Here is a 19369-nt window from a genome sequence, read left to right as displayed (position 1 = left end):
TAAAGCATAAGTTTGGTGAGGGGCACTCACTTCAGTTCATTGTTCAATTTAGGGCGTGTCTGTTACAGTGCCCCACCCCACCCCACCCCACCCCACCATCAAAGGTTCCATTCCCATCTTTTCAACACACACATATATATATATATATATATCATACATAGGTACTATAGTGGTGGTGGTGGTGGTGGTGATGTTGGTGACAGTGACGGTGAGAATGGTGATGAAAAGGACCCTGGAAAGCAAAAATAAAATGGAAAAAAAAAAAAAAAAAAAAATCTATCTGGAGGAAGATCACTACAGTTGCAAAATTCAAAATGATTTTGTACAATGTTGAGATTCTTGACTGCAACTAATAATTAAAAATAAAAATAATAATCCATATATATATATATATATATATATGTTCTTGCAGCATCCACTCTCATCATCTCATCTCATCTGGGACTGGGACTGGGACCTCACCTCATCTCACCATCATTTCATTTCGTCTCTCAATTTCAATTTCACCAACAAATTAAATAAATTTATTCTTACCCATGCATATTTCTGTAGGAGTGAGCAGTAGTAGGACCCAATTAATTTCTTCACTTCCCATCCACCTATTGCTCGATCTCTTTCTATAACCTAACTTTCCAGTTTTTCTTCTTCAATAATTCCCTGTGCTGTCTGTCATTGCTTTTTCCAAGTGAGAGAAGAAGCTTGCCCAGAAAATTCTGGTATTTTCCATATCTCTTTTTCACTTTTTTATTTTTTCCTGCAAGAAATAAGGTCAAAGCATGAACGTCACATCCCTGAGATCTTATCCTTGATGAGGATATGCATCTTCTGCTCCTGAGAAAGTAGTGTCCTGCAGTGGCAACCATACACCTTAGTTAATAATTGTAGCACACAGATAAATATATATATATGTATGTATATGTATAGAGGAGAGGGTAAGAGATAAAATAGATAGATAGATAGATAGCACTGCTCTGACATGATAGTGTTTGAGATAAGCATGAGCAATAATCACATTAATTTTATGGCCATCCCTATGGTAGGCCCTTTCCCTTCCCTTCCCTTGATGATATATATACGCATACTTTCATAATCACAGCTCTATCCAGGGTTTTGTAGAAGACAAGTGTCACCTTTCTAATTAATTCACCATCACAACTAGGTTTTGAAGGTCATCATTGAATTAATATTTATATATACCTGCAATTCAATCCCTCACAAAAAGGTAATCACTTGGCCTTTTCTGATTCTAAAAATTTAACTAATAATTAATACAGCTGCCTGCCAAACTCAAGTTGAACCAAGATTTATGATGAGCTGTGGGTAATATGTTTAAACTATGGATAGGGACCCTCTTGGAAGCCAACTATATCTGGTGGGATTTGAAAATCAGGACCTAATTTTCCACTATTTTCTACTCAGGACCACTGACCAAACAGGCAGCTAGTCTAAATTTTCTGCAGGAAAAAAGAAAAAAAAATTGATGTGATGATGATAATGATGATGATGATGCATTCACACACACGAACACTACTTCAAACCCTGCCACATTTAGCAAACCACATGTAGATGCATTCCCACAAACCCCTGCCTGCTTTCACACACAGACTCATGTGCAAACACTTTTGCTGTTTCTAAAGACAAGATAGGGAAAGGGAAAGAGAAAGACCAGTGTAAAAAAGGCCCAGATATTTTTATCTTAAAATAGCAAGCAAGCATGCATGTCTATCACTACTTGATTGATTGCCTCCAATCCAATAATTATGTGAACACCTCTTCTTCAATTTACAAGATTATTCTAAGATGAATTAATATAAATTAATTGACCACCAATCCAGGTGTTGGCCAGGCAGCAATTCAGATTCAGATTCAGGCTTATCTGTTAGCTAGACAGACAGTCATTATAATAAATTCAATAATGATAATGGATGTGTTCAGAGATTACTGTTGTTCATGCTCATGTACCTGTTTCAACTGGGGAAACAGCAAAATAAAACTTGGAAATTGGACCAGTCACATCTTCTCTACACTATTCTATTCTGCTAATTTTCTTATTATTATTTAATGTGAATTCTTAGCAGCTAATTATGGATGATCAACTCATAAAATATTTGGGATTACCATGAGATGGGAGTGATGATATTCATGGCAGGGGTAGTGCTGAGTCTGACTCGACTCGGATTGAGACTCGCATTCCATGTTCACTCCGAATAATCTGAGCGTCTTGGAATTCCCACCGACTGTTGCTGCTGTTGTTTGGCTCTGTAGAAGTGATCCTGCAAATTCAACACACGTGTGGACATTCAGATACTGCTCCATCCAGCAGAAGCAGCAGCAGCTCACTTTTGTGGTGGTCGCTTTGAAACGACTCACTCACAGTGCTTGAACAGATAGATAGATATACTAATTAATGCAATTTTTTAAACGGAAATGGCAACAGCAGTTGTTGGATTCTGGTTCCACAGGCGAGAGGACAAGATATACGCGCATCGGTAGCGCGTGTAGTAGACGCGTCTTCTTCAGGTGTACGGGAGGAAATTGCAGATTTTATTTATTTAAATCAGGTTACCTGCGGTGTGGTGATGGAAATCGTGTGGTTGAGGAAGAGATGACTGCATTTGGTGTTGTCTCCGGTAAGCAGGACTGCCTGAATAGAATGCTCTGTTCCATCCGTCGCCGTTGGCTGGAGTTAGGTTAGAACCGTCTTCTCCTCCTCCGCCGCCGCCGCCGCCGCCTGAGTTCCGCCTCCTCCATCCAATAAAAAACCGTCCGGCGTCGGCGCGGTGGCGCGCGAAGACCACAACATCGCCGGCGTCGAGGCGCTTCTCCTTGACGAATCGGCTCCAGCCTTTGGTGAGCACGTAGCTCTGGCTGCTGTTCCAGTACGAGTACCGAAACCTCCACGATTTTCCGAGCTCATCTTCGAAGCTGAGGAGCATGCCGCTCTCGCCGGCGGAATCGGCGCCGCCGTTCAAGGGGAAATACTTCTCGGCGTGCTGCTTGGGTATGACGAGACGGTTGAGCTTCCCGACGTCGCTGGGCGTCAAGGGCTTCTCGAAGAGGGGCAATTTGGGGATTTCCCCATCCCCGCCATTACTGTCGTCGTTGTAAATTAAATCTTGCTCATTATTATCTACGGCGTTGAGGTTGAATGTGAAGGCGGTGGCCTGCGGGCAGAACATCGGACGTCCTCCGGCGTGCGGCGGTGCGATCCAACAGCTAGCGGTGGAGCTGGGGAGTAAATGGGCGGTAGAGATAAAGGCGTTGTGATCAGAAGATGAGGTTTTTGCAGATGACTCCATCATCAAGTGTGACCACCGCTCCCTCCCTCCCTCCTCCTGCATTTCTCTCTCTCTCATTCAATTAATTTAATAATGTCAATTTTGCTAAAATCAGATTTTCAGACTTATAAAATATTTCCAAAATAAGATTAATATAATAATACTTCAATCCCACAAATATCATTAAATAAAAAATAATAAATAAATAAAAAAAAGACCATCTACGTGTGCATAATGAAATGCAAGGTCCCGGGGCCACGAGGTTCACGACTTCACAGATCGTCCATTTCATGGGCCCCACGCAATCGAACGCCGATCTATTCAGGAGGACCAGTGGACCACGTACCCATGCTCCAACTATGTACTTAATGACGAAAGAAATTAATCCAATAATTGGTCACACTAATAAGATAGTATTTTTTTTTTTTTAATTTAGGACACGAAAGGAAGATGGAAAGAACATAGGCATATGGGAATTGAATAATTCGTGGGAGTTAATGGTGATTAAGTGTTGTGTGTGTGGTGGTCATGTTATGGAACAGTAGTAAGAGAGGGTATTGTTTTTTTTTTGCTTTTAAAGTGATTGAACTATCAAACCCACAGAAATTAATAATTATAAATGCATGACAACCTGTAACACACACTGCTAGACATGCATTGATGTTCACGTACACACATATATACATACATACATACATTAATTTATTTTATATGAACAGACTAGGCAGAGAAATTGCAAGTATTAATTAGTTTATTGTACATGTTGATTATGATGAGGAATATGTTATTGAGAGAGCACACGTGAATCCATTAGGACCATGCATTTGCTGCTTGCTTGCTATAAGGCGATCGAGATCTAATAATTAATCAGCACATATATATATATATTGATTATTGAAATAGAGATAGGAAATGGAGGGCAGGGCAGGGCAGTGCATTGTAACTAACATAGGTTTCCAAACATAGGCAAGACCAAGAACAATGCACAATCCCAAGGCTGCAATGCCTATTGATAGATAGGTATCTACATCTACTACACATCTACATCTTGTTTGTTTGATGGGAAATTGTACTTGTCAGATCCAATCAATACATAATAATGATAATGATGATAACAATGCACTGGTACAGGTGTATGTATCTCACAAATACACTAATATATCCATTTCATTTAATTCTTTTTTTTTTTTTTTTTTTTTTTTTTTTTTTTTTATTATTTGAGTGACAGACAGCCCTAAGTGTTTGTGGGCTACATTATGTGTTTGTGGGCTACATGGGTTGGGCTTTGAAACTATTAATAGTTTAGTTTCTTCTGTCGACCAAACACTGGAACTGTATTATTTGAAAGAAAGACAGAGATGGGGTATCTAATTAAGAGTGATGGTGATGATGAGAGAGAGCATGATAATATTGAGTGAGCCAATTAGATATGAGGTGGACTTCCCTTTTCCTGACATCTTGAAGCCACTTTGGATCTTCATTTGTTGAGTATCTCAGGTCAACATGGTGTGCCCCTGCACCATCACCATCACCATCACCATCACCATTACCAATTTACCATCAACAAATTAAATTAATTCTGGACTTACCTTGTTCTGCAACAATGGCTACTACACTTTTGGATATGTCTTTCAGAACACTGCCAACCAAACAACCATTACCATTCAAATTAGATATGTTATTTGATCATTTACTTCAATTTAATTCAAAGAACTGACCCTCCACCACTCCATGGATCCCTCAGCCCATTGAAGAAGATAATATTGCTCCCAAAGTGCTTCAGCACTCTTTCAATATGCTGTCATCACTCAACAGAATGAAAATCAGCTCATATAAATATATATATATATATAATAATAATTAAATAAAAATAGATTCTTGATACCAAGGATGGATCACTCACATGGGCTCCAAACTCAGTGGGAATCCAGGTTGGCCTGGGAACAACATTGTACTGCTCTTTGCAATACTCTAACCTATCAAGGTACGTGTAATTAGAGGGAGGAAACATGCTCTCCTCTGTGGTACCACCTGTAAGTAAAACCATCTCTGTGCACGCCTGCAAGAATCACAAACAACACCAACTACTTAATGTAATGACTGTATGTGTCTTTGCTTCACATTTTCTTAGTAATGTACTAATGTTACCTGCCATGACCATCCGCCGAGGTCGTGAGGATCCGAATCATCCAACAAATCGAAGCACTTAGTTTCTCCAGTGTAGTTGTAGTAAATGTTGGCAGCTTGGTATATTTTCTCGAATGTGTTGTTCCCAGTCTTAGGATCATCAATGGCCTTGCACATCTGCAGTAATTCCAAGTTCTCATCTTTGTAACAATGTCGAGACAACTTTAACTTTGTTTGATCCGAGGATGGAGGAAGGGATACCTACCTGTTTGACAGGGTAGGCAGGCAAGGGGTTGAGGAAATTGGAGGGAGTTGGATAATCTGTCATTGCAGTGTAAGTAAAAGCTGTAGAAATCCAGCCTTCAAGAAACCCTACATTTATGAAATCCCTGTAGAGATGAGATTTACAGACAGTCAAGAAAATGCGCACTTAATTAAATTAAATTAATCCCAGATTGACATGTAATAATCCTCACTTGCATATCCTGAAAGATTTTCTGAGAATCTCCATCCCACCTGCTCTTGCTGCTGTGTCTTCGATTTCTTTCCATGATTTTTTGATCACTCTGTAACAGTTCTCACTCTCACCCTATTTTGGGAACAAACAAATGTAAACCAATAGATTGTGATTAAAGTTTTTATCATGGACATGACACTTTCCATGTTTGGACAAGCACTGCACAGTGCACAGGTAACTTTAGGAAAACCCTATTCTATTTCTATCAGCAGAAATTAAAAACTGGCAGGAAGAAAGAAATACTGACTCTAAAATCTTGTGTGATGATGTTGGAGAAACTGTATGGAGAAGTAATGTTGTCCAAATTGAGGATTGGTGCAGAAGATGACAAAGCTCCCAGTGCAATGTGGGGATACTTCAATCGGAACCACGCTGCCAACACTGCAACAACCACCACACATTGTCCAATTAATTAATATACATATAAAACTGTCTGATTCTCAATCTCGAAAATCATAGAGTCAATGGTGAGTATTAAATTAATGGCAGCCATACTTCCGCCATAGGAACCTCCAAACACCACAACAGGGGAATCCATGGAAGTCAAGTTCTTTTTCAGATCAAGAATCAGAGTTGCATAGTCAGCCAAAGCTTGTGTTGAGCTCAAATAGCCAAGTGTGGATGAGTTTGAATATGCAATCTCTTTGCTTCCTCCAAAAGGGATCGATTTCCCATAGTACCTATGCTGCAGAATGCAAAGAATTCTCAATAAAAGTGAAGAGATCAAGGCCTTACAACATAGACATCTGACAACTGACCTCAATGAAAACAAGAAGGGCTTTGAAATGAGGTGCAGTCTCGAACATGAAGCCGGTGTTTTCGGCGAACCATTCGATGTTACCTTCATTGCCAGTGTAGACAAAGATCGGAGCATTATCATTAGCGCCGCCCCAGTGTTTGTCGTTGATCAGGTACCTTTGCTGGAAGGTGTGGTAGCTTTGTGGATTGTAGTTGAAGTGATCAAGAATTTGGGTATAGAACTTCTCTTTGTAGTGATGATCACTACTTTTGGTGGTAATCAATAGCTGCTGATCAGGCCTAACGATCGATGGAGGGAAGGCCGGCGCAATCTTGGCAGATGATGAATAACAGTGTGTGAAAAATGTAGATGAAAGCAGCAGGAGCCATGTTGCCATGGAAGCACAGAGTCTGTGCTCTGGTGATTTGTGGAGCGAGAAAGTGGAGAGTGTACAAGTTATGATATAGTCTTAGGAAAGGTTAGGAATTTGGGATTTTAGCCAAAGTTGGAGAGGCTTGGTGGTGCCCAATGGAGATTATAAAATAAGGCTTTTGCAAGAAAAGGGGTGTGACAAATATGGCCATATTCTAACATTAAGTGATAAAATATTTGTTGAAATGAGCTGTCCAAACATGGATTGTTCTTGTTTGTTTGTCCAAAGCTCTATAAAGAATATGGGCTTCTGAGCTACAGTACAATGAAGAAGTAATGCTCAAGAAAACCGGCAATTTTTTGTCCACAATTTGGGCATCTTCTACATAGGTTTTGTCGAATCATTTCAAGGGATATTCATCAAAGATTCATCCCTGCAAGGGCTTCAGTTCATGATAAACATTTCATTTAAAATATGAACAAGAACTGCTTTCTGCACAAACTTGCTCTGAGAAAGCAGTAATACTCAAAAAACACAGGTGTTTTCTGGCGAGTACTCGGGAATGTGAAGAACCCAAATCAACAAGATGTTAAATCCGGAGATTTCTAGGTTAAAGTTGCCTGCACGAATTAAATTCACCATTTAGATCTTCTACTATGGCTTTCAGCTGCTGTTCTTGACTTGGAACTATAGCCTTGTATTGCACCAGGCCTCTCCTCAAGCATATTGAATGGATCTCTGGAAGGCCACGACTGCTCGTTTTTCTGGGATATCGACAACCTTGAGCTAGACAATTTGTGATCCTTAACAAGGCTCTTAACAGATTTATTCCTCTGTGTCCCGTCGTAATGACTTCTTCTTGGAGCTTCCCTCTCAAGCTCATAAACTCCATCCCTGTCAAAAACCTCTACCCCGTCAGACGCACTTCTTTGAAGGGGAGAATTTCGCAGCGAAACAATGGAGCTTCTTGGTTTGATCTCATTAGTAACAGAGGTATACGACGCCCATTTCGGCCCTTTACTATTATCCATGTTCAGTTCAAGAAGATCACTTTCTTCAGATCCATCTTTCCTGTCTACACTGTCATCAATCTTTTCGTCGTCTTCTTGTACATTGTGATGGCCGCCTCTCTCTTCTTCTTTCTCCCCTTTCGTTCTCAGAAAAACCTCCAGCTGTTTCCGTAGCTTGCCAATGGCAGAAGTGCTCTCCTCAAACTGATGCTTAGCCTCTGGTGGCTTCATCTGAACTCGCTCCCCGTCAGCATTCCGAGCTAATTCTTCGCACATCTGCTCGGTTATCTCCCTCGCTCTTTTCTCACTGTCCAGTTCCTTAACAACCTTAACAAGTGACAACTTCATTTCAGACAATTCTTTCCCGAGTTTCTTGTTCAAGCTCTCGAGTCTTTGCCTCAGCTTTCGCTCTACCTCTAGTTCGCCAACAACAGACGCCACTGCAGCCTCGACTACTTGGCTCTCTTTGCTCTTCCACGACGCCTTTTCCTCAGCAAAACACTTCATCATATAGCTTATCTCACTTTTATCCGCCCGTTGCTCGTGAATGAACTGATTGACCTGCAAACGAGCTCTCTCCAGCTCGGCATGCAGGGCTGAAATCAGAGACATGCTCGATGAATTCTGATCCGAATGACCCGAGATTCGAGTGATTATCTTCAGCAGCTCTTTGGAGGTAGTCAGTGCATTGCTTACATCCTTCAGACGGCTCCTGCAGCCGTTTACCGATCCACTGGAAGTCGGAGGGCGCGATCGGCTCTCGATCTGAAATCGTGCATTATGATTATCATTAGCCATGAAATCTGAAGAAGACAACAAAATTTTAGAATGTTGTTATGATGAACCTCCATGAAACTTGCACGGCTGATGGAATCAAAAGCTCCAGCAATCTGTTCAGCTGATGTGATCCTCTGAGAAGGTGTCCTTCTCCGCTCCAATTTCTGCATAATTTCAAGAACAGTGAGTGATTTTTTAAGCACACCAAAAAAATCAATCGTTGCAGAAAGTTTCGCTCATCGGCGACCTCTGAAACGGAAGGACTGTACGAGGGATCGGATAAGTGCGGTGGGAGATGACCGGAGCCGGAGCCGGAGCTGATGTGCAGTCCCCATCCGGGCTGAAGTTTTTCCTTCTTCGAAACCATCTTATGATTCCCGTTCTTCTTCTTCTGCAGGTGCTTCATCAGCTCCAAGTTGCTCTCGCTCATCTTCGCCGGCGACGGCATCTCGTTCATCTCCCATAGCGTGGCGGCGAGCCGCCGAGCAGACACCGGTCTGGTGGATTTGCCGCTCTGAGAGTGTTTGGGGGAGTCGACGGCGCTCCTCAAAGGGGTAGTCCTCCACGCCGGCGCAGGGGTGCCGGATCTGGATCTTCCCAGAGCGATCCCGAGCCCGGCCCGATTCTTGCCCCGCAAAATGGCCCGTTTGTTGTGGATTCTCGACGACGAAGACGAGGAGGAGGAGCAACCCCTTTTCCGGATCTTGGTGGGTCCCATCAGACTCTCCATCATCGCCCGCCCTTGCCTCGACATTGTAATTTGTTCGACCTAATTTCCTCCTCCTGCAATTCCAGCTTTGGGTTCCACTGATGAAAATAAGCAGAGCATTAAGGAGAGTTTAAGAGGATGCGATCTTACAAAATTTGTTGCGAAATCCTGCTTCCTAACAGCATTGATTGCTGGTTCGATCAATGATTCTCATTTGCCTATCTATAAAAAAAAAAAAAGGACAGATTGAAATCATGAGACTTAAATATAGCAAGAAGCCATCAGTGGGAGGGGAGTGGGATTCTTCCCAGCATCTTTACAGATGGAATTGAAAACGTAGTTTCCATGAAAGAATAGTTTAACACCAAATCTAAATCTGCCGATCAAATTTAAATGGAAGAAGAATTCCAAGAGGGTAGAATGATTGGGAGGAGGTTTCTTGATTTCTTTTGATTTGAAATGATTTGCTCCATAAAAAAGAAGAGCCAGCCAGTGTAACTTGACTTCGCTTTTTGCATTCAAAGCTCGATTCTCTGTACAGCAAGGTACTCCAGACACTGCGCGGCGTACATGCAAATTAAGCAAGAGGGATCAAAAGCAGCTCAAAACGTGGTTGGCAATTAATTGGTAGTGCCAGAATGTCTTTTTTTGTATTGAACTTTTGTTGGATTTGTTTAAATCTTATTGTCTGCCAAATAATTAAAGGTGTTATCTTTGTCATGTTCTTGGTTACCTCGTAAACCCTACCATTAGATCAGGTAACAATAATTCTTGAAATTTCCAAGAACCAAATGCCATTCCTACACTGAGTAGTATAGAAGTTTATGTTCTGTTCTGTATCCTCCTACAGATCCAAATTCAGCATTCAAAAGTGAAAAAAAAAGGATTGGCTAAAAACGCTACAAGAAAGGGACATTCATTTGCACACCATACTTGAATATTTCTTTCATGCCTGAGGAGTGCTGTGGGGTAATAATCATCTTTCTATTAACAACCAAAGTATCATGACATTCTGCTTTGCTCAATCATTCAACTAAACAATCATTGAGGTTTAAATTTGATACTTTTTACCGATGTCTTGCACAGGCAGGTAAAATGTAGCCATTTAAATGTTTCAAATCATCAGCAGCTTACTCAGTGTGGCAGAAAGCAAACTTTTCTTGCAATGCATCTGAATCTTTCGAAGAAGATTTGACTGGTTCTGGATGATATTCATGAGACTAGGACTAATTGGTTCCCAAATACCTCTAGCCATTGCACAGAAGTGGCTGTTTTATTCGAAAATGCTTCAATAACGCTTGAATGAGATCCCTATCCACACCCACCTCCAATTTCAAGTGAAGATATACATGAGGTGGGGGTACAGCGTATACCTGGCAGATAAAGAGGGATCAACTCGATGCATGCTCTGTAGATTTAAAGTAGTTAGCAATAAGATTGGAACAAGATTGTCCCCAATCATTGAAAGTGTGTCCTGAAACACATTCATGGCCCAGTTGAATGTCTCAACAATGGAGGTTCCTCAATGGCAGCCATTTTTGTCAGAAGAGAGACCTCAATTCACAATCACAAGGCCATATCCATGATAGAGGCTTAACACTCAAACTGGCGTTGGCATTGTGATATTAGCAGACTTCTATGAGGATGTGACCTGCAGAGTAAAGATTCCACATGAAGAACTAAATAAAGTGGAAGATGCAATGTGATACAAGGAAAGCAAAAGGCAAATCAACTACCCGGAATGATTTGCCTCCAAGAATGAGGGCGAACACCAAATGAAATAGCTGATATCCCAAATAAAAAAAATGGGAGTGAAACATTGCAAATGCTTAGATCTACAAGAACCCTCTCAACCAACATATCATAAATTTTCTCTCCAATTACCATAACAGATGACAGCAACTGATTTTTACAAGATGAACTAAGCAATAATTTTCAATACCCAATGATTTTGTTATAAAATCACCCCTCTATGAGATTGCCTGTATAAGAGTGTTTGAGAAGCAAATTAGCACCACACCTACAGTTAATATTAAGTTTCATGATATAACCCTCAATTTGTGCCCATTAAAAGAAGTAAACTGGCGTCCAAAGAATTAAATAATGATATTCCCAGCATCAGAGATAGAAGAACATATACTTGGCATCAGCAAAGAAATTGTCAACTTCCCAGACACTTGCAGTCAAGAATTGATTTAAGTTACCCTGGAAAATTTTGGGAACTTCAGCGATTGCACAGTTCTAAGACCATTCAGAAATTTGAGTAGGTTGCCCGAATCTGAATGGGCAATGACTGGGGAAACAGTAGAATCTTGATTGATAATCTTGGTGTTATTTTGTGATTGTCAGAGCCTAATCCTTCTAATATATATATATATATATATATGTTCTCAAAGAAAGCATAGATATAGCCATATAGAGCTTGAAATGCATATATTTCAAATGCATTTGTTGGTATGCATGAGTGTCCCTGACAAGAAATTTGCCGCATGGATTATAGGATTCTTGGGAAGAAAGAAAGTGACTGGGTTGGTGGGAATCTTCTGATTTAAACATCAACCCATAGATCTATATTTGTACTGTATTGGTGGGCTTTTGTTGACGATACTAATGTTAGACACATTAAAAGGAACTGTCCTCAAGCAGTCAAAGGCTTGTCTACCATCAAACCATATAACAAATCCATAAAAAAGATAAATACCAAAACATATCAATGTAGTGTTTACGATGTGCCATTAATTGGACATTGGAGCATGAAACAATGAGATGGTATAAACTGACCTCTGACGATGTAAACCTGAGATGAAATTTACACGAAGGGAATAAACCACTTCTCTTCTGTATCATTTGATTCGCACACAATGAAATGAATGTTCACTGCAAAGTAAAAAGACTTATTAGCTAAACATGCAACCTGAAAATTCAAGAAACTCAGCTCCCTGATTTAATGCTCACGACCTCACTAAATAATCTACATATAAATTTTAACATGCCTTTGATGCTAGGGAACATCTCCAAACCACACCAGCATAGATCAGGAAGGTCAATAAAAAGTAGAAAATATGTGCATGCAGTCAATTGAAATGTGGCCAGGTAATTTTCCAAACATATAGCTTACTTAGCATTGGATATCGAACTTGATTATGATACTTGTATTTGTTGAAGAAGTTGTGTACGGCCCCGGTTGATTGTAGCAAGACATAGGCATAAAGACTCCTCAAGCTCTACAAGCTGTAGAGAAAAACTATGACTATTTTTTCTAAGTTGCTTCAATACTTCCTCAAGCACGTATCTATCCATAACCCTCTCCAATCCCAATCTACTAAGAAGTTTGTCAAGTTCAAATGCTTCATGCAGACGGGACATCATGCGATCAATAGTGGCTAGATTCATACAAAGGACATAAACATTCCTTGCTGCAGTAGTATCGATTACAGCTTGATGGCTCATTTCTTTAAAGCAGTGGCGTGTGAGATTGAGTTTGAACCGTGACTTTCTGAAATGCTGATTTAGCTGCTGCTTGAGCTGGGAGAAGTGGTTCAGCATATCACCAAAGCTCTGAGCGTCAGGGGAGTGAAAGGGGTTTTCAAAACGGCCAAACTCAAGAATTGCACCCTCCAAATTGAATCTAGAATAGGAGAGACTGTCGGACTCCAGGGGAAGGTCATCAAGAAGTTTATGTAGGGTTGTATACATAAGGCGAGCACGGTGGATGCTATGTATGAGGAGGACGCACAGGCGCGATGCATGTGCACTATATTCAAAGTAGGTAGCAATAAGATTCGACAGAGAGTTGTGCCCAAGCAGGGGAAGCACCTCTCGAACATGCTCATAGCTTGGTTGAACAACATGCTCCAGCAGTCGAGGCTCCTCAATGACATCAGGAAGCCTTACATCAACCATTTTGTCAGAGGAGTTGTCTCGGCTGAATGTTCGCCAAAGCTTCCAATTGCAAAAAGGCATGTCTCCTGGGAGAGGCAACAATCGTGTTGAAGTATAGTCAGCAGAAAAACCTGGATAAGTAGCATACTGTTAATTCTGCAACATTGCATGTCTCCACAAGAAGGAAGTGAAATAGTAGTGCCCATCTTCTCCCTAACTAACAGCAGCTCAGTTACAAGATGAACATAATTATCAAAGGCTAGGTCATATAATTATAAAACTTCTACGGACATTTGTGAAGATCAGCAGCACAACATTTATGGAATTATACATCGAATCCACATGTAAAAAAAACAGTCACCGTTTTTTCATGAATGCCAGTATACACGTATTGAGATAACAAAAAAGATTCTTACTTTTGATAAGAATCGAATCAGGTTACCTTAGAAAAATAGTGGAAATTCAACGAATGCACAGTTTCGAGATCACCCAGAAATCGAAGTGGGTCAACGAAATCAAGATTGGGTAGTAAGGAATCAGCAGAACCTTGATCAATAATCTTCCAGGAATACAACTGTAGATCAGAAGCAAGAAACATTAGAGCCGAGCTATTCTTCGTCTAGCGAATCGAATCACGGAGAGACTTCAACTGTGTGTTTGAGTATGGCCTCGAGCGGAAAACAGGTGACCTGGCAAGAAAGTAGGACAGGAAGACGAAGTCAGAAAGTTGCCCCATTTATTATTATTAATTTATTTCAAACTCTATTCCGAAATTTATACTTCAATGTTTGATAGAATACGAAGTTATAATCAAACAAACCTTTCCATCCTCTTGCAAGATCCTCCCTTAAACCAGTTAAGCATTGCCATTGCGTTAACATTTTTTTAAATACAAGAATTTGGAAGCAGAAGAACCCCAGTAGTTAGAATGTCTACATTATAATATCTCTACACATGGAAAAAGAAATGGACTAACTACCTCCAATGGCTATGATCTCAAAAAGCATGCTTCAAATCTCCTGCATTCTGATATTACTCAGAGCACTCTTTCGTTTTCTTGCAAATGAAATTTGTTTGCTCTACTTTTTCTCAAATAAATATTATCTTATAAAAAAGAACCCAGGCCAAGTGATTCATCTCAACCTTAGTATGCTTTAACATCCCCAGTGTTACATGAATCTAGTGTGTTTCTACATGGTCATCCAAGTAAGCCAGTGCGACCGCAGCATGCAGTGACGCTCCTACCGGAAGAATATCTTCATCGATAATGAAGTGGGGGTTGTGCAAACCTTTGACAGGATGCATCGTTTCGTTTGCTACTCCAATCATATAGAATGACACGGGCATCCTTTGTGAGTAGAAGCTGAAGTCTTCAGCTCCCATGGTTACTGAATGCAGCTTCACACGGCTCTTCCCGAGCAAGCTTTCTCCAACTCCTTTAGTATATTCATACAGGGTAGGATCATTGTAGGTTGGAGGATATGGGATTAATGTGTCCTCCAAGAAGTCAACTGTTGCAGTACACTGAAGCACTTGAGCTTGAGTTTCTATCACCTGTAAATAGTGTGCCAGAATTAACAGAATGAAACACATCTGAATGTCTAAATTGACTGCTTCAAAATGATGGCATGCAAGCAATTAAGAAATAGATATGATGAACTAATTATGGTTCCATTGGGTTTCTTGCAGCATATCTTTTTACATGACATTTTATTCAACTGCAGCACAATCTTGGGAGAGGAAACATGAGAATACTTGTTTAAAGACTAAGCAAATCATTACAAGAAAAACCGGAGTTTACTTAAGTCTACAAGAGCTTAAAATTGGTCGACAGTACTTATTTCTCAAATCGGTGCCACTATGTCCAAATTGGATGAGCAGCATGAATGCAAATGGAATGCATACCTCTTTAATCCTTTGTTTAAGGTAGTTAAAACTTTCAGAGTCCATGAACCGGAAAGTGCCACCAAACTTGACACTCTCAGGGATTACATTGAATGCTTCACCAGCTTCAATATATCCAATGGAGACAACCTATGCGCCATTTCACACCGAAAAGTAAAACAAAAAGATTGTTATTAGCATTTAGTTTTATTAATCAAAAGATCGAAGTTTATAAACACACTGGCTTAACATTATATCATTACTATGCCTCAGATAGAGAAGAAAAGAAGAGCAAGTGCAGTAAATACCCTGGCTTCCTGAGGATCAGTTTCTCGTGAAACAATATGTTGAAGTGCAAGGATCGTCATAGAAAGTGCCAGAACAGGATCCTTGGTTTTATGTGGGGATGCTGCATGTCCACCTTTTCCTTGAATGATTGCAATAAACCTGCCTGATCCAGCAAGCATCGGACCAGGTCTGGAACTGATGGTACCAGTAGGCAATGACGGATCTACATGTAAAGCGAAAATGCCTTGGAGTCCATCAACAGCCCCAGCCTTGATCATATGGTAGGCACCCGCATGACCTTCTTCCGCAGGTTGGAAAACAAGTTTAACAGTGCCCTTCCATATACGAATACAAGTCAGGAAATTCAGATCAACTCAAGCAAGCATTATAACACGGTGACCTCACAGACATGGATATACATATAACATATCATTTCTTTACCTTTAGTTTATCAGAGTTGTTCTTTAACAATTTGGCTGCTCCAAGCAACATTGTCACATGAGCATCGTGACCGCAGGCGTGCATTTTGCCATCAACTTTGCTCTTGTGCTCCCATTCCACTAATTCCTACAAATTACAGTTGGTGTGAGCTGAGACGATCTCACAGCTTCCACGCTGCACTCTGCTAAATTAGTACTATTCAATTGGACAGACTCCTGCTCTTGCGGAGGTTAGTGATAACTTGTTCTTGTAACATTTTAGTGGCCAACAAACTATCAAAACCTAAGTCCAAATAATGCTCAACTTGAAGCCAGAAAGAAATCACCAAACTATACTAACAAAAGTTCCTTGTACCAACAAACACTTTTTCATGGTTAATATTAATCATTAAAACGAAATAAACAGTAGTTGAATGAATCAAGCCCTCATATAGAGCAAGAAAGCCAAATTCCTCTACTTTTCCATGGAAGTGATTCATAAAGCTAAAATTTCTGGAGAGAAGAAGAACAAAAAGTCGCACCTGCATAGGGAGGGCATCCATGTCCGCCCTAAGCCCAAAAGATGGCTGAGCCCCCGACCCTATCGTGGCCACCACCCCTGTCTCTGCAACTGGCCACTCATACTCAATCCCCAGCGAATCGAGCTCACTTCTAATGAGCTGACTCGTTCGCTGCTCTTCAAATGATAATTCTGGAAGCTCATGGATTCTCCTCCGAACCCCTTTCAACCAGTCAACGAACCCCCGATCCCTCGCCGACTCCAACAGCCTCTCCGGTTTGAAATCCCATGCTCTTGGGCAGGTTGCCGAAGACAAAATAGCGACAAGAGAGAAGCACAACATTGGAGTAATTGTAAAACGCTCCATTCGGGAACAAGAACAACGATTAATTCCTGTCCCTGGTAGACCAATTTGTATTTCTAGCAAATAATTGAAATCCAATTGGCAGGTTGGGAATCGGTACAAGGGTTTTTGGCGTCATCTACTAATTTATCAATATACACATAGATACCTCCAATCAGCTTTACTTTTCAAGAAATTGAATTTTTAGCATGAATTAAAATAATGACTGACTGATGGTCCCAAAATATCTGATCAGAGTCCAACTCCAATAAAATTTACATAAAATATGATCTCAAATTAGCAAACGGGCAAGTGATTCAGCAAAAACCAATCTTTTTCGCTTTGACAGTCTCAATGTAGAATGAATCTTCTAATGTTTTTCTACATGGTCATCCATCCCATCAAAATCCAAGTAAGCCAGTGCGACTGCAGTATGGAGTGAAGCTCCCACTGGAAGAACATCTTCATCGATGACGAAGTGGGGGGAGTGGGACCCCTTGACAGGTGTCATCGTTTCATTTGCTACTCCAATAACAAAGAATGACCCGGGTATCCTCTGTGAGTAGAAACTGAAGTCTTCAGCTACAGTGGTTCCTAAATGCAGCTTCACTCTGCTCTTCCCCAGCAACTTTTCTGCAACTCTTTTAGCATGTTCATACAGTGTGGGATCGTTGTGGGTTGCAGGATATGATATTAGTTTATCCTCGAGGAAGTCAACAGCTGCTGTACAGTGATGCACTTTAGCTTCAGCTTCTATTACCTGTAAATAGTAGTGTCCCAGAATTAACTAAATACTTAATTCATTAATCTTCATATCTTTGAATTCAAATGCAATGCTTATACCTCTTTAATCCTGTGCTTAAGGTAGTTAAAACTTTCAGAGTCCATGAACCTGAAAGTACCACCAAACTGGACACTCTCAGGGATTACATTAAATGCTTCTCCACCTTGCACGTATCCAATGGAGACCACCTAGTTATATATGAATCAAAGCTTGTAAGCAAAGTGGCCTAAGAATAAGTCAAAGGAAAGAAAAGCTAGTGAGAAAAGTACCCTAGCTTCCTGAGGATCAGTTTCTCGTGAAACAATATGTTGAAGTGCAAGAATGGTCATAGAAAGAGCCAGAACAGGATCTTTAGCTTTATGCGGGGCTGCTGCATGTCCTCCTTTTCCTTGAATGATTGCAGTGAACCTGCCTGATCCAGCGAGCATCGGACCAGGTCTGGAACTGATGGTACCTGTAGGCATTGATGGGTCAACATGTAAGGCGAAAATGCCTTGGAGTCCATCGACAGCCCCAGCCTTGATCATATGGTAGGCACCCCCATGACCTTCTTCCCCAGGTTGGAAAATAAGTTTAACAGTGCCCTTGAATGTAAGGATACAATTTAGAATATTCAGATAAACTCAAACAAGCACTGTAACAAGTAATTAGTTGTTTCTTTACCTTTAGTTTATTAGAGTTGTTCTTTAACAATTTGGCTGCTCCCAGCAACATTGCCACATGAGCATCGTGACCACAGGCGTGCATTTTTCCATCAAGTTTGCTCTTGTGTTCCCATTCAACTAATTCCTGCAAATTACAGTTGGTTTGAGTTTATGCAATCTCGGAAATTAAGCCCTATTGTCTGCTAAATTAGTGTTATTCAACTGGGCTGCTAAACTGCTGTTGTGGAGGATTATGAACTTTTAGAAAAAAGTGCCATTCTATGATGCTAATCATATAAAATAATACCAGAAAGTATCAAAAACCCTAGCCCAAATAACGACCAAATTGGACACAGAAAGAAATGAAACAAAGCTGTACTAACTGCAGTTCCTTTCACCAATCAATTCTTGTTCATTGTCTATGCAAATCATTAGCTCCTAAAAAAAAAAGAAGCACCAGAAAATCACAAAATTATATTACCACAAAACTATCAGAACCCTAGTCCAAACGATGATCAAATTGAAACCAGACAGACACCTTATGGTTTATACTAATCGTTAACACAAAGAAGATATGGTAATCAAATAAACAAACCCCCCGTACAAAGCCAATTCGTTTTCTTCTCCATGAAAGTAATACTTAAGAGAGAGAGAGAGAGAGAGAGAGAGAGAGAGAGAGAGAGAGAGAGAGAGAGAGAGAGAGAGAGAGAAGTTGCACCTGTATCGGGAGGGCGTCCATGTCCGCCCTAAGACCAAACAATGGCTGATCCCCCGACCCTATCGTAGCCACCACCCCTGTCTCTGCAACAGGCCATTCATACTCGATCCCCAGCGAATCGAGTTCACTTCTAATGATCCGACTCGTTCGCTGCTCTTCAAATGCCAATTCTGGAAACTCATGGATTCTCCTCCGAATCCCTTTCAACCAGTCAACAAACTCATGTTCCCTCGCCGACTCCAAAAGTCTCTCCGCTTCGAGAGCCAATGATGCCGCTGGGCAGGAAACAGCAACAATGGAGAAGAACAACAACAATTGAAAAATTGTAAAACGCTGCATTTCGGAAACAGAGATCCA

At 40.7% G+C, this 19369-nt stretch overlaps 6 protein-coding genes across 11 annotated transcripts; all 6 read right to left on the bottom strand.

Annotated features, from left to right (window-relative positions):
- Positions 1-262: 262 nt before the first annotated feature.
- LOC127252075 (B3 domain-containing protein At2g36080) lies at positions 263-3424 on the bottom strand. The gene is made up of 3 exons (XM_051276085.1): positions 2567-3424; positions 2119-2273; positions 263-847 (listed from the first exon to the last, which is right to left on the bottom strand). The coding sequence occupies exons 1-3, from the start codon at positions 3354-3356 to the stop codon at positions 800-802; spliced, it is 993 nt and encodes a 330-aa protein (XP_051132042.1). The 5' UTR covers positions 3357-3424; the 3' UTR covers positions 263-799.
- A 704-nt stretch (positions 3425-4128) lies between these two features.
- On the bottom strand, positions 4129-7352 carry LOC127252073 (uncharacterized). Its single transcript, XM_051276082.1, has 10 exons — positions 6681-7352; positions 6418-6607; positions 6170-6303; positions 5882-5994; positions 5671-5794; positions 5427-5582; positions 5182-5337; positions 4997-5076; positions 4868-4917; positions 4129-4792 (listed from the first exon to the last, which is right to left on the bottom strand). Exons 1-10 carry the CDS (start codon positions 7056-7058, stop codon positions 4650-4652), a joined length of 1524 nt encoding a protein of 507 aa, XP_051132039.1. The 5' UTR covers positions 7059-7352; the 3' UTR covers positions 4129-4649.
- A 130-nt stretch (positions 7353-7482) lies between these two features.
- Positions 7483-10124, bottom strand: LOC127252072 (uncharacterized). 3 transcript variants are annotated; one of them, XM_051276080.1, is made up of 4 exons: positions 9681-10124; positions 9069-9616; positions 8890-8985; positions 7483-8809 (listed from the first exon to the last, which is right to left on the bottom strand). In XM_051276080.1, exons 2-4 carry the CDS (start codon positions 9573-9575, stop codon positions 7670-7672), a joined length of 1743 nt encoding a protein of 580 aa, XP_051132037.1. In that variant the 5' UTR covers positions 9576-9616; positions 9681-10124; the 3' UTR covers positions 7483-7669. The 3 variants fall into 3 exon arrangements, with proteins under 3 accessions (XP_051132037.1, XP_051132038.1, XP_051132036.1); XM_051276081.1 differs by having other exon boundaries at positions 9069-9604; XM_051276079.1 differs by having other exon boundaries at positions 9069-10123.
- A 296-nt stretch (positions 10125-10420) lies between these two features.
- On the bottom strand, positions 10421-14360 carry LOC127252076 (UPF0496 protein At3g19330-like). 4 transcript variants are annotated; one of them, XM_051276086.1, is made up of 5 exons: positions 14233-14360; positions 13959-14101; positions 12649-13543; positions 12312-12407; positions 10421-11181 (listed from the first exon to the last, which is right to left on the bottom strand). In XM_051276086.1, the coding sequence occupies exons 2-3, from the start codon at positions 14008-14010 to the stop codon at positions 12672-12674; spliced, it is 924 nt and encodes a 307-aa protein (XP_051132043.1). In that variant the 5' UTR covers positions 14011-14101; positions 14233-14360; the 3' UTR covers positions 10421-11181; positions 12312-12407; positions 12649-12671. The 4 variants fall into 4 exon arrangements, with proteins under 4 accessions (XP_051132043.1, XP_051132045.1, XP_051132044.1 ...); XM_051276088.1 differs by having other exon boundaries at positions 12649-13498; XM_051276087.1 differs by lacking the exon at positions 14233-14360 and having other exon boundaries at positions 13959-14222.
- Positions 14361-14418: 58 nt separating this feature from the next.
- Positions 14419-17028, bottom strand: LOC127252074 (IAA-amino acid hydrolase ILR1-like 7). The gene is made up of 5 exons (XM_051276084.1): positions 16546-17028; positions 16026-16151; positions 15605-15919; positions 15318-15446; positions 14419-14966 (listed from the first exon to the last, which is right to left on the bottom strand). The coding sequence occupies exons 1-5, from the start codon at positions 16888-16890 to the stop codon at positions 14592-14594; spliced, it is 1290 nt and encodes a 429-aa protein (XP_051132041.1). The 5' UTR covers positions 16891-17028; the 3' UTR covers positions 14419-14591.
- A 110-nt stretch (positions 17029-17138) lies between these two features.
- On the bottom strand, positions 17139-19099 carry LOC127252077 (IAA-amino acid hydrolase ILR1-like 7). Its single transcript, XM_051276090.1, has 5 exons — positions 19013-19099; positions 18314-18439; positions 17920-18234; positions 17710-17838; positions 17139-17626 (listed from the first exon to the last, which is right to left on the bottom strand). Exons 1-5 carry the CDS (start codon positions 19031-19033, stop codon positions 17237-17239), a joined length of 981 nt encoding a protein of 326 aa, XP_051132047.1. The 5' UTR covers positions 19034-19099; the 3' UTR covers positions 17139-17236.
- Positions 19100-19369: the final 270 nt, after the last annotated feature.

This window comes from Andrographis paniculata, unplaced genomic scaffold, assembly GCF_009805555.1.
Source record: "Andrographis paniculata isolate CXL003 unplaced genomic scaffold, ASM980555v1 Contig45END, whole genome shotgun sequence".
In the NCBI taxonomy this organism is placed as follows: domain Eukaryota; kingdom Viridiplantae; phylum Streptophyta; class Magnoliopsida; order Lamiales; family Acanthaceae; genus Andrographis; species Andrographis paniculata.
Note: the sequence above shows the minus strand (reverse complement) of the source record. Positions and strands in the feature narration are given on the sequence as shown.

What these genes read in the sequence shown, in the direction of transcription:
- LOC127252075 (XM_051276085.1), bottom strand. Translation starts at nt 3,356, where the DNA reads ATGAGAGAGAGAGAAATGCAGGAGGAGGGAGGGAGGGAGCGGTGGTCA. An exon ending in TTTCCATCACCACACCGCAG is followed by an intron (nt 2,274 to 2,566) that starts GTAACCTGATTT and finishes TTGAATTTGCAG; the next exon opens with GATCACTTCTACAGAGCCAA. An exon ending in ATCATCACTCCCATCTCATG is followed by an intron (nt 848 to 2,118) that starts GTAATCCCAAAT and finishes TTGCCACTGCAG; the next exon opens with GACACTACTTTCTCAGGAGC.
- LOC127252073 (XM_051276082.1), bottom strand. Translation starts at nt 7,058, where the DNA reads ATGGCAACATGGCTCCTGCTGCTTTCATCTACATTTTTCACACACTGT. An exon ending in CCCTTCTTGTTTTCATTGAG is followed by an intron (nt 6,608 to 6,680) that starts GTCAGTTGTCAG and finishes TGCATTCTGCAG; the next exon opens with CATAGGTACTATGGGAAATC. An exon ending in CTGCCTACCCTGTCAAACAG is followed by an intron (nt 5,583 to 5,670) that starts GTAGGTATCCCT and finishes GAATTACTGCAG; the next exon opens with ATGTGCAAGGCCATTGATGA.
- LOC127252072 (XM_051276080.1), bottom strand. Translation starts at nt 9,575, where the DNA reads ATGTCGAGGCAAGGGCGGGCGATGATGGAGAGTCTGATGGGACCCACC. An exon ending in ACAGTCCTTCCGTTTCAGAG is followed by an intron (nt 8,986 to 9,068) that starts GTCGCCGATGAG and finishes GAAATTATGCAG; the next exon opens with AAATTGGAGCGGAGAAGGAC. An exon ending in GCCGTGCAAGTTTCATGGAG is followed by an intron (nt 8,810 to 8,889) that starts GTTCATCATAAC and finishes GCACGATTTCAG; the next exon opens with ATCGAGAGCCGATCGCGCCC.
- LOC127252076 (XM_051276086.1), bottom strand. Translation starts at nt 14,010, where the DNA reads ATGTTTCTTGCTTCTGATCTACAGTTGTATTCCTGGAAGATTATTGAT. An exon ending in CTGGAAGATTATTGATCAAG is followed by an intron (nt 13,544 to 13,958) that starts GTTCTGCTGATT and finishes CTACTTATCCAG; the next exon opens with GTTTTTCTGCTGACTATACT.
- LOC127252074 (XM_051276084.1), bottom strand. Translation starts at nt 16,890, where the DNA reads ATGGAGCGTTTTACAATTACTCCAATGTTGTGCTTCTCTCTTGTCGCT. An exon ending in ACAACTCTGATAAACTAAAG is followed by an intron (nt 15,920 to 16,025) that starts GTAAAGAAATGA and finishes CGTATATGGAAG; the next exon opens with GGCACTGTTAAACTTGTTTT. An exon ending in CTGATCCTCAGGAAGCCAGG is followed by an intron (nt 15,447 to 15,604) that starts GTATTTACTGCA and finishes AATGGCGCATAG; the next exon opens with GTTGTCTCCATTGGATATAT.
- LOC127252077 (XM_051276090.1), bottom strand. Translation starts at nt 19,033, where the DNA reads ATGGACGCCCTCCCGATACAG. An exon ending in ACAACTCTAATAAACTAAAG is followed by an intron (nt 18,235 to 18,313) that starts GTAAAGAAACAA and finishes CTTACATTCAAG; the next exon opens with GGCACTGTTAAACTTATTTT. An exon ending in TTAAGCACAGGATTAAAGAG is followed by an intron (nt 17,627 to 17,709) that starts GTATAAGCATTG and finishes TACTATTTACAG; the next exon opens with GTAATAGAAGCTGAAGCTAA.